The sequence below is a fragment of the Sus scrofa genome, chromosome 15, assembly GCF_054392235.1.
Source record: "Sus scrofa isolate SSC_HxYL_T2T_F1_AM1 chromosome 15, Sscrofa_HxYL_maternal_Yorkshire_Landrace_v2.0, whole genome shotgun sequence".
Taxonomy (NCBI): Eukaryota; Metazoa; Chordata; class Mammalia; order Artiodactyla; family Suidae; genus Sus; species Sus scrofa.
This window is the reverse complement of record NC_139397.1, coordinates 58,914,866-58,927,095: the sequence shown is the minus strand read 5'-3', so window position 1 is coordinate 58,927,095 and position 12,230 is coordinate 58,914,866. Positions and strand designations below refer to the sequence as shown.

The 12,230-nt window shown below is 47.2% G+C and overlaps 1 protein-coding gene across 2 annotated transcripts in view; it reads right to left on the bottom strand.

Moving 5' to 3' along the window:
- WWC2 (WW and C2 domain containing 2) overlaps window positions 1-12,230 on the bottom strand; it is a 186,933-nt gene that overhangs the window by 31,602 nt on the left and 143,101 nt on the right. For both annotated transcript variants that reach the window (XM_085000947.1, XM_003359464.6), the window contains 5 exons: window positions 8,214-8,303; window positions 6,472-7,091; window positions 2,923-3,052; window positions 1,974-2,054; window positions 1,806-1,892 (listed from right to left, as the gene is read on the bottom strand). In XM_085000947.1, the coding sequence (XP_084857073.1) occupies window positions 1,806-1,892; window positions 1,974-2,054; window positions 2,923-3,052; window positions 6,472-7,091; window positions 8,214-8,303 (1,008 nt within the window). The remainder of the gene's footprint in view (window positions 1-1,805; window positions 1,893-1,973; window positions 2,055-2,922; window positions 3,053-6,471; window positions 7,092-8,213; window positions 8,304-12,230) is intronic.

The window sequence follows — 12,230 nt, the reverse complement described above, 5'->3', positions numbered from 1 at the left end:
AGAACAGTGACTGCACAGCAGCTTGGGAGCAGAGAGGTGGTGCTCAGGACCTAGTCCTGCTGCAGGTCCTACCATCACCTCCGGAGGGCGCCCCGTGACTTCCTGTGACCAGGTGAGCAAGGGTACTGGGGTTGCAGTGGCGGAGGTGGAGGTGTGGGCAGGCCTGTCCCTCCAGCAGGAGTCTAACCCAAGTCTGTGTTCTTGGGGAGCTCTGGAGCTTTCACCTGGCCCTGTGGTCAACTCTCACTCTACATATTCCATCCCTGGTGGATGTCTTTCCTCTGATACACTACCAAGACTCACCCTCCCAGATGGCAGTGTACTTATTAGTAGGAAAAAGTCACAAATGACATCATCAGCCAGCCCTCCCTGAATATGATGCACAGCCATTCCCAGTCTCTGTCCTGGAAGACAGGCTCTCGGGTGATCCAGCCAGCGCCCTGAGGGGCCCTCCTTCCTTGCTGGTCCTGCTGTGTGGATCCCCCCACACCTTGATTCCAGGAGGTCCTTCTGGAACCCTATCCCCTCTTGCTTTGATGAGTGTCAATACATTGACCTGGAGGAGCTCTATTCTGCTTTCTTTTACAAAACACTCTCCATCCAGCTCTTCCTTTATTAGATAGTTTCTTCTCTCTGATAATTCTTAGAAATTAGGGTGTGAACTTAAAAGTAAACCTGTTGGGAAAACATCCAGAACTCTAACATTTACTCTATTAAGTGTCCTTCTCACTGAGGATGACAATCTATCATTAAGGAAAACATTCATCTGGCTGGGTGTGGCGTCTCGGGGTCACCCCTCAGCAGTTTTTTCTGGGAGTTCCCATTGTGGTTCAGTGGAAACAAATCTGATTAGCATCCATGAGGATGCAGGTTCGATCCTTGGCCTTGCTCAGTGGGTTAAGGACCTGGCGTTGCTGTGAGCTGTGGTGTAGGTCGGCAGCTCTGGTTCCAATTTGACCCCTAGCCTTGGAATTTTCCATATGCCACCAGTGGGGCCCTAAAAAGACAAAAAAAAAAAAAAAAAGAAAATGGAGCTCTTTCTGAGTTCTGAGCCCCTGTATGAGCGTAGTCAACATGTATTATTAAGTGTAGGTAGACTTGTAGGTAGACTTATAGGTTCTGGAAACTAAGTCAGACATGCTAAGTCGAGATCCGGATTCTTTCCAGCACTTAAGAGAGTGGCACTGAACTCTGACTTAGAGTGGGGACGGTGGCAAAGATCGCTAGAGACATCTGTCAGGAAACAAAGTCTCTAAGCAAGAGACAGCAGAAGTATGTGTCACTTCGTTGGGATTCATGGTTTGATGAAATAAGTTTAAGAAATTATTATTCACAGGAGTGAATGCTTGATGATAAAAACATGATACTCTTACAGGTGCCAATGATGTTTGGCAGTGTTGTACTGATACACTTTAATCTCTACATTTTCATGAAAAAGATCAGAAAGTTCCTCAGCACTTAGAATAGTCCCAATTAGGCAACAACAAAAATTTTAACTATATTTCAAAAAAAACCTGAGGTCCCCAACACAGCATAATACGGAATTTCTTGTTGAAAAGGGAGATAAAGAATCTTGGTTCCTATTCTTAACAATGAATCAGCTGAACAAGGATCAAAACCCAGTATGCTTTTCTCTCCTCCTCCTTTCGTCTTCATCTGCCTAGGGCTGATTAAGACATCATCAGCCCTGCGAGGTCTTTCCCACATCTTCACTGGATGAACTGCGAGATTACAATGTAAAATGCTCATACGCACAACTGCACAACTGTAAGCTCTTTGATTTGTTCTTCACTGATTTTACTTACACTTTGGAAGTGTGAGGTATCAGGAAGACATGAAGATTGCGGAGTTGTGCTATAATCACCAAGAAACTTGAACTCTTTGCATCGTATCTGTCAAGAGAGAAGCTGATGAGATGAGGAAGAGCTCGGGGTCTAGGCATGCCTCTCCCTGTGCACAGTCCACAGCCTCACCTGAGTCCAATCTGCACCTGGGCCGTCTCCACGATGGCCACATCCTCTTCACCGAACGGAACGTCTTCGACTTCGCTGGGCCTGGGGGCAGGGAAACAGCAGGCACAGGTTTGGTACCCTGCGACTGGACAGCTATGGTCACTGTTCTCCACTTACTGATTTCGAACGAAAACCCGAATTAACAGCACCCTCTACTACCGGGTGGGCCTCATTCCAGCAAAAGCTCATTCTTTTAAATCTTGGTTCTCCTGTCAAAAGGAGTCTGCATCTGGGCCTTGATAAGGAGGACCCCCCCAGTGCATGCCTTTGCTGAGCCTCCCTGGGCTGTACCACACCCCAGCCCTGTGCCAGGCTTTCTGCAATCTGCGCACAAGAGAAGCTTCGTGGGCCACGCAGCCACTGGCAACCACTCCAACATTCTCATTAAAATCGAGGTTATGGAGTCCCCAGTGTGGCTCAGGGTTAAGAACCCAACTAGTATCCATGAGGATGTGGGTTTGATCCCTGGTCTTGCTCAGTGGGTTAAGGATACAGTGCTGCCATGAGCTGTGGTGTAGGTCACAGATACAGCTCGGATCCAGTGTGGCTGTGGCCGTGGTGTAGGCTGGCAGCTGCAGCTCCAGTTGGACCCCTAGCCTGAGAATCTCCATATGCTGCAGGTGTGGCCCTAAAAAGACAATAAAATAAAATAAAATAAAATAAAGTAAGATAAGGTGAAATAAAGTAAAATAAAATCGAGGTTATATCTCTAGGCCCAGCTTTGGGCACACTCGCCTGTTCCTCATCTCCCTGCTGACAGGGTGTTTCTGGTACAGGTGAAATTTCTAGGCACACCACTTCCACTGCCTAAAAACCCTTCCTACCGCAGAGAGTGGACTGGCATCAGTGCGCTCAGGGCCGGAACCCACATGCTGGCTGTGAGGCGGAGGCCCGCCTACTGAATCCTTACTGTTTCACGAAAGCCTCGTAGACCCCGCTGTCTCCAGCCACAGACTCATCCGACACGGCGGCTGACACACAGGTGGTTTTCTCCCCAAGCAGGTGGATTCCTCTTCTTTTGGATAATGATTTTTCCATGTCTAGGGAGGCGAGAGTGATAGCACTGAGCAGGATTCTGTCTTAGGAAAGGTAAATATAATACACATACAGTGTTTGGCTCTGAGAAACCCCAAATAAAATTTCCACCTGAGAATCAAGGATGTTCCTATTCAAATGGATACATTTGGATGATTCCAGGCACTAAGACTTACACGATTCTTAGGATGCTAATTATTTTGGTCATTGTTTGAGGAAGGGTACTGTTTCTCTCTGTCCCGGAATTTTTTTTTTTTCCCCTTTTTAGGGCCACACCTGTGGCATATGCAAGTTCTTAGTCTATGGGTTGAATCTGAGCTACAGATGCCCACCTATACCACAGCCACAACAACGCCAGATCTGAGTCGTGTCTGCAACCTACACCACAACTCACTGCAACACTGGATCCTTAATCCACTGGGCAAGGCCAGGGATCAAACTTGCATCCTCATGGATACTGGTCAGGTTTGTTACTGCTGAGCCACAGTGGGAACTCCTGTCCTGGACTATTTTAAGGGAAAGGATAAATGCAGGAATTCTTGTGGGCCCCTGGACTCTCTCTTTTTGGTGCTCACTGCGGATACCACACTCGGAGCTAGGACACTATCTGCCTCCCACAAGCAACGGAGACAATTCTACAATAGAGAGCCTGGAGCTGCTCAACAGCAAGGAAGGTTTCCACCTCTTTTGCTCCTCTCCACACGCCATGGTCTCCGTCTCCTGAGCTGCTGCTCTAATAGAAGTTAAAGAGAAAATGTCTTTGACTTACAGCATTCCTCACAGGCTAATACCATTAAAAAACTCTGTGCTACTGAATCTTTAGCACCAACTACCACTTCACTTTTATCTCCGACTCTATTCCTAGCCCGGCATCCTGCGGAGAGCAGGGAGCCTTCCTTTAAAGCTGTGTTCCCGGGTAATAAGCTGGAGCCCGGGGCGTTCTTTCATCCTCAGGCGGCCGAGTGAGCGGGATCCGTATTGGTATGCATTTCGCCCCCCTTCTGAGTCGTGACTTTACATCTTGTTAAGATGTTTAAGTTTTAAGGCTTCAGATTACAGGATTGATTGCTGCATTTTCCCTTTTATTTCTGGCAGTGGGAATGCTTTTTCCTTGATGATGAAGTGCCTTCTCTCCGCCCACCCCCCTTTGTGAGGGGTGAAGGTGATGACATGATTTATTGATTACCCCCAGGAATAACCACAGCAGTCTGAAATTGACTTTGACAATGACAGAGACTGACTGTGGAAGGACTTCGGAGTTATTCCAACTTGATTTCTGCCATCCAGCAGGAGCTGGTGCCAGGGGGTCAAAGGTATAGAAAAGGAATTCGACTTTACCTGCACAAGAGTCTAGAGAACAGAGGAGTGACTGGGTTTCACCACATGAGCTACCCGCCCCCATGCCAAGGTTAGACATCCCCCAAGAGACCCAGTGCCGGTGACCTGATCTGGAAGGAATTAGTCTTCAAGGTTAAATATATGCTCTCAGTTGTCTTTATACGTGAAACGCTATTATTTGCACACAAACCTCTTCCCTTAGTGTAACTTTTTAACAGTGCTTTTCTAATACAATATGCATTAAAAAAAAATTAAGAGCTGTTTCGTGGAGGCCCTGAAATACTGTTCTCCAGGCATGGACCCTCTGGACAGACACAGGAGCAGACTAAGGGTGAGGGGCAAGCCAGTGGCCAGGCAGACGATGCAGGAAGGCCAGGGATGCCAGTGCCTCAGGACTGCTGGGTAGGCTGACCGTGGGCTATGTTCTCCCAGATCCCATTCACTTCCCCAGCATCCAGCTTCATTTACTGGCCCCTCCAAGCAGACTGAACAGCAAAACCAGCTTGGAAATGCTCAAGAACTCTGAAAGCCTTCAAGCACAAAAGAATGGCCCCAAACCCACTCCACTTCTTCCCTCTCTTGCTCTGTCCTCCCTTTGTAAATTCCAGCGTTTGCAACAGGAAGTGGGTTTAGCAGAGTTTGCATTGCTTAGTGTCATATGGTTAATATTAATTACTGTGAACTGAGTGCCAACTGCCAGGCTGGGCTGGATGCTTCAGAAGCAGTTTAGGAGTATTAACCCTCCCAGGACCCCCCTCTAGCTCCCGCTTTGCAGATGAAGAACAACAAGCTTGAGAGACTAGGTAATGTGCTCACTGGAACACGGCCAGTCAATAAGGCCACCGAGACTCTAGCACAGGAGGGGCTGGCTCCAGGGGTGGCAGGACTGTGCCACACACCACATGCCTTTCTGGAGGCAGGCATGAGGCCTCACTGAAGGTTCCTGCTTTGCTGGAGCCGTTGTATAAACACCGCTCCTGTGCTCATTTTCTCTGTGGTTCATTATTTCAATAAGACATCACTTGTAGCTTTGGCACCTGCCAGGAGAGTGGCACACAAACCACAAAGGTGTTTCCTGTGCTCTGCCTCTGCCCCAGGCCACTGGCAGGCAGTAGTTTAGTTCAGTATTTGAAACCACACAAATGAGCTGCGTCTCTCCACCTCTTTAAAGTCTGAATTGGCCAACTCCTAGGGTCAAAAATACAAAATAAATATGCTTCTTGAAACAGCAAGAAAATACTTCTCAAGAGGCCTGTCCTTGACTGTTGTTGACTCAGGAGCACGTATGGATCTGAGCCAGGCTCCAGGGACCAGAGCTGGAGTTTATTCCACTTTTCGTGTGGGGTGGGCTCCTCGGACCACAGCTTTGACCATCTGCCAACCAGAGTGCCATCCCATTCTCTTTACAACTACATCTAACATGCTAAAAGCTTCTGCCTCCCAGAAGTGAGTAATTCAAAAAATATTAAATTCTCCCTCTGTTTCTGTCTCTGAGTACAAATGTGGCAGTAAGAACTCAATCCACTGCACTTTCTTGGGCTGCAACTAGTACTGTGGCCAGAAGATGGCAGGGTGACACCATGCATGGGGACTGGCTTTCTCCAAATTAACTTTGGGCAGAAAGGGAAAGTCTGGCATGAAACAAAAATTGTATTTATATAGAATTCCCATAGCAATCCAAACATTGAACCTTGGTACTAATTAGCTGGTACGCTAATTGCCTTGGTTTTAATCTGTTTTAGGCCAACTTTGAAAAGAAAGTCCTGTTGCCTCGGTATTTCAGAACCAAAACCTATTTGGAAGCCTGAGGTGTATATGCTCCCAGGCAACTGCCCTACAAAGTGGGCTACTAGACAACAGAATGGATACTTAGTGATTAAATCTATTAAATGGGGAAGGCGATTCGTATTTGCTGAAGAAATGTGTAGGTTTATAGCAATAAGAACTCCCAAATGAAGCCAAAATGAAAAAAGGAGCAGCAGCAGGAGAAGGGGGACAGGTACCACTTGTTTCCATGGGAGAAATAACCTCCAATCCTTCTCCTTACCGTGGCTGAGAGGGAACTGAAAGCAGGGTCTCCATTTACCTGCAGGCCCTTCAAACAGTGGCTCCCGAGCACATTCGGGGAGGCTCTTCTCCTCTGAGAGAGACTGGGGCACTCCCCCCGAGTCGGAGTCCAGCAAAAGCTGATTCTCTCCCAGGCCCAGATCTGCGAAACGGCTGCTCAATTCACAGTCCTCAAAGTCTGCGGCGAACTGATGTAGAGGGACGTCGTGGGAAGACATGGGGAACGTGCCTTCCAAGACCAGGGGCGAGCCGGGAGGGGACAAGGACGACAGGGAGGACCTGGAGGACAGGGACGCCACGGACTTGGGGGCCTCGCTCAGCGGGGGAGCGTGGCCTGTGGCTGCGGCCACGGCCCCGCAGGGCCCGCTCTGGCCGGGCTGGCTGGGGGACTTGACCACTTCGTGTTCGTGGATGGTGGTGATAGGTCCGGAGGGGATGTAACCACCTTTCTCCTGCAGGAGGAAGTCCAGTTTGTACTGATAATCCACGTCTAGCTGGTCACCCTGACCCGTGTAGTAGAGCTCGCTGGAACTGAGGGAGTTGAGCGACCCTCTGCTGGACGTGTTCAGAGACCCTCGGCTGGAGGCCAGGGAGCCCAGGCTGCTCCCGGAAGACATGGACAGGGTACTGGCCGAGAGGCTGAGGGAGGAAAGCACACGTGTTAGAACGGGGACGATGCGGCAAAGCCCCGCCGGCTCCTTTGGACCTGAGAGGGAGGCAACCCAGTGATACCAAAGGACAGTCAAAGACCGGGGAAAGGAACTTGCTTTCACATCGCACGTTCCGTGTTTCCTCGTGAACGTTTCCAACCTGGCTCCCTACATACTCTTTAAGCAGCAGCCCTACTCTTACTAAGAATCAGCCCCTTGTGCACAAGTTAGAAAAACTTTAAAAAAGGCATCAAACACCTATTGATAAACCTATCTGCATAAACATCCAGAAGCAACTATGCAGTTAAAAAAATACAGAAGGGGGGGTATCAACAGTACAAAGGGTTAATACAGTGACTTTACTTAAAGAATAAAACTTTCTGTTGTGAGAGAGGAAAAGGCAGGCTTCTAAAGACAAAGGCCCCACGGCTCACTCTCCTTCCTCCTCTTTTTGTGTCTATTTTAGGGGTGAATATGGGGTTACTCTAGGGCAAATCCCCCCCACCCCCTCCTTTTTAAAAGAATGGGTAATGTGGAGAAATGTGTCATTTTCCTAAGTATGTCCTGATAGTCAAAATACATCTTCTTCCCAATACATTTCAAACATATTCCAAATAGGACCCTGGGGTTCATGGGGAAAAAAAAGCAAACAAAACAAAAAACAGAACAAAAACCAAATCTCTACTACTTTAAATTTGATCATCCAAATTTTAATTGTACTAGTATAGATATTCTCTTACTTTTTTTTTTTTTTGCTTTTGAGGGCTGCATCCGCGGCATATGGAAGTTTCCAGGCTAGGGGTCGAATTGGAGTTGCAGCTGCCGGCCTACACCACAGCCACAGCAATGCAGGATCCAAGCCACATCTGCAACCTACACCACAGCTCATGGCAACACCAGATCCTTAACCCACTGAGCGAGGCCAGGGATAAGAACCCATGTCCTCATGGATGTTAGTCTGGTTGGTTACTGCTGAGCCACAACAGGAACTCCAATATTTTCTTACTTTTAAGTCATTGAAAGTAAAGAGAAAAAGAATGTACAAAGAACTAAAACATATCTGAATGTAGTCAAGAAAGATTTTCCCCTCAAGGAGACCAAACAGGCTTACTTTTTAAGTTGTGAATGCAAATATGTAGTTAACTTAGTAGTTTCTTCAAGTTTCTGTAGCAGTTCTTTTCTTCTCTCTTCCAATTTCAATCTAGACCAAAAAAAAAAAAAAAAAAAAAAAAAGAATGAACTTATTTTCATGTGACTATGATCAAGTATGAAAACTGAAGGGAAAAAAAAGATTTTTATTATTTCTGCTTTGTGAAATTCGAATAAACTTGACACAGAGAAAACAGAACAACCCACCAGAAGGAAAGTGGGCAGAGTTGTCACAGCCACTGAGTGAAGCAGAGCACTGAACCAAGTGTGGCCAGTGTTACTGAGAATTTCTAAATTTCTGGTATTCTAAAACTTTCTTAAAAATGGGTAAACAGGAGTTCCCGAAGTGGTGCAGCAGAATCTAATCTGAATAGGAACCCTGAGGCTGTGGGTTCGATCCCTGGCCTTGCTCAGTGGGTTAAGCATCCAGCACTGCTATGAGCTGTGGTGTAGGTCACAGATGTTGCTCGGATCCTACGTGGCTGTGACTGTGGCATAGACCAGCAGCTGTAGCTCTGACTGGACCCTCAGCCTGGGAACCTCCATGTGCCTCAGGTGTGGCCTTAAAAAGCAAAAAAAAAAACAAAGTAAACAAAACAAACCTCACAAGTTCAGGGAAGATAGTGGGGAGGAAAAGAACAAGAAAAAACCAAATCAGAAATCCTTATTTTTATGGAATCCTTCCGCAGGCTTCAGGTTCCATTACTAAAACATTTGACAGCAATTCAGAAAATTAGAAAAGACTATCTAAGTAATGAATGTGGTAAGGACTGTTCCAAAATCATATTTAGTGATAAAAATTTCAGTCTTATTTTGATGACAATTTTGGCGTTGAAGAAACAAATTAGTCCATGTTGTCATTGTGAGCCAATTTGGGCTGAACTGTTTAAGCAAGAAGACATCCAAGTGATTTCTTTTCCCATCGACAGCACAGCTCGTCACCTGCACTGGATCATCAGGAGATTTCATCCACAGTCAAGTGGGGTCTTCAAAAAAATGTTGCCCAAGTTTGGGAACATTCCCATAGTCACAGCAGAGTTTAAAAGTGGGGGGCGGGGGCGGGGGGGACAGCCAACGCCATGAACTGTTTCAGGCCCTCTAAGTAGATTATCCTGTTTAACCACCTCCACAACCCTGTGGGGTAAAATCATTATTAACTGCATTTTATTTATTTACTTTTTTTGTGTGTGTGCTTTTTTTAGGGCCACACATGAAGCATATGGAAGTTCCCAGGCTAGAGGTCGAATCCGAGCTCCAGCCAGCCTACACCACAGCCACAGCCATGCCAGATCTGAGCCGCGTCTGCGACCTACACCACAGCTCATGGCAATGCTGGATCCTTAACCCACTGAGCAAGGCCAGGGATCAAACCTGAATCCTCGTGGATACTAGTTGGGTTCGTTTCCGCTGCACACCACCATAGGAACTCCCACTGACTGCATTTTATAGATAAGGAAACCGAGGGTGGGAAGGCCCAGCAGGTAAGCTGTGGAGTAAGGATGGGAACCCAGCTCTGCTTTGTTTGGGATGGAGGCTTGGCCCTCAGCCCTGCCGCTTCAGCTGTGACCACTTCGGCTTCCCACACATACACAGCCTCCCTCTTTCCCTCTGGCTCTGAAGGGGACACTCACAGCTGCACCAGTGTAGTGCCACCCTCCCTACTCCTTCTAAAACTCATCAAATTACGGTGAATGTTACCGATTTGGATTCTTGGCCTTCCTTAATCAATAAAAATTGATAAGGCCAGAAAGGGAAATTTAGACAAAGCTGCATTGGGGCTGCAGCTGCAGTGGGAAGGCAGCAATAGCAAATTTAACAGGTTCCCAGGCATTGCACGTTCACTCATTGGGGGTGGGATGGGGATGAAACAAGCCTTCGTGAGGATTTAAAAAAAAATCCAAGGAGTTCCTGTTGTGGCTCAGCAAATTAGGAACCCAATTAATATCCATGAGGATGAAGGTTTAATCTCTGGCTTCGATCAGTGGGTTAAGGATCTGCAAGTCACAGATGTGGCTTGGATCTGGCATTGCCACGGCTTATGACTTCGGCTGGCAGCTGCAGCTCCGAGCCAGCCCCTAGCCTGGGAACTTCCATATACCACAGGTGCAGCCCTAAAAAGAAAAACAAACAAAAACCCAGTATTATGGGATTGTGTACTTGAACACGCCATTTTGAAATATACGAGCAGATCAGCTATGGCAAGGTCTTTAGACATCATTGAAATGAACTCCATCAGCATGGTCAGTGGGCAGCAGAATAGGACCCAGACAATCAGCATGGTCTTTGGGCTGGCTGGCTGCTTACTCCTGTGTCCTTAGGCAAGTCACTTAATTGAGGGTCTCAGCGTCCTCATCTATAAAATGGTGATTATGATCCTATAGTGTCTACCTGCTAAGACTGATCAAGGAATCACGGAGAGCAGCGTGTGTGAAAGGAGTCTGCAGACATCAGAACAAATCTCCCTGGTTTGAAGCCTCAGCACGCCCTGCAAGGTGCTGTTACAAAAATGAGCTACTTTTCTTTGGCAAAAAATAAAATTTCCCTAATTTTCAACATCTTTGAAATGTTATGTATGTTTTAGGCAGGGAGTAAACATGCCCATCTTTTATTTATAGATACCTATCCTTTGATGTGTCACCCACGCAATTTCATTATATGTTAGAATACAAAAAGTAATTCTTGTCTTTTTGTTTAGTACTTCAAAGGGTGATAAGTTCTTAATTCACAGCTTTCAAAGATGTATTGTGAAAAGGAGTACAGTCTCTACTTTTCAGAGTCTCTTATACGTAAACAAAAACTCAACATGGAAGAATATTAATTCATAGTGGATTCACTGAGTTAGAAGGTACATAAAGGTCTGAAGAAAGCCCCCAAATCTACTAAAATCCATGTCTCCGGACGCAGGAGCAGGACTTTTGAAGTAAGTTTTGAAACTAAATATCACACCAACAAATGAAGGCATTTCTGTACAACACAGTGTGTTTCACGCTGAGATTTAAATCCAAAGCTTTCTCATCTCAGTCACAAATGATGGTTCCATGGTGCCCTCCTCCAGCGATGGCTCAGGTGCTGCACTTCCAACCTTTTCCGGTTCCCCTGAAATACTGAGGCCTGGTTTGTGGTCCCCAGTGAGGCACCAGCTCACTCTGCCTGCTGCCTGCAAGCCCACTGCCCTTCCCCAACCTCCTCCTGGCAGGAGTCCTGATAAGTTCGCTATTAGGTGAAGCTTGACCAAGGCCCTGGCGAGTGTCAGAAACCCTGCCAGGGGGCGGCTGGTACTGTCCTCAGTCAAGCGCCCCACCTCTTGTCTCTGATGGAATCAGAGCCTCTCCTACTGGGAGCTGGTTCCTGAAATCCTTCCTGGGAAATGACCTCCCCCACTTTGTCTGGACCAGGGGCTACAAGAAACTGCTCAGACATCAGCTCCTTCAGGAGGGTGTGCCCCTGTCTCTCCGAGCCCTTCCAGCCCCTGTCCAGAATATGAAAGATGTGTGAAAAGTCTTTTTTCATTTGAGAGCCATTTCTCTTTGCCAATGATCCTGTACAGAGCATCTCTCTTCCCGCTGCACCTTGCGACCACTAGGTGGCGAGCTCCGTCACCGCTGTCTGGAGAGTCAGCCACAGAAGGACAGGGCTGGCGGGCACACAGCTGGGGGACTCTGGGATCATACACAATGGCTGAAAATTTGTGTGAGTTTAGCTCCTTCACCAAAATTCAGTAATGACTCAGAATCTTGCCTGAGGCCACCCCTGAAATAATGAGAACCCCCACAATGTAAATGGAAAACAGGACAATGTGAGGGATGCGACAAGTGCTCCTCTGACAGTCCTTGTAGAGGCCAAGAAGAGATGGAGGGGTCTGGTAGCAAGAAGAGATGGAAGGGTCTGGTGTTGGTGCGGCACCCTTTGTCTGTGATGAAACTTAAGTTTGACACAGTGAATCCTATTATCCAGAAGTGTCTCCTGTGACCTCCTGCTG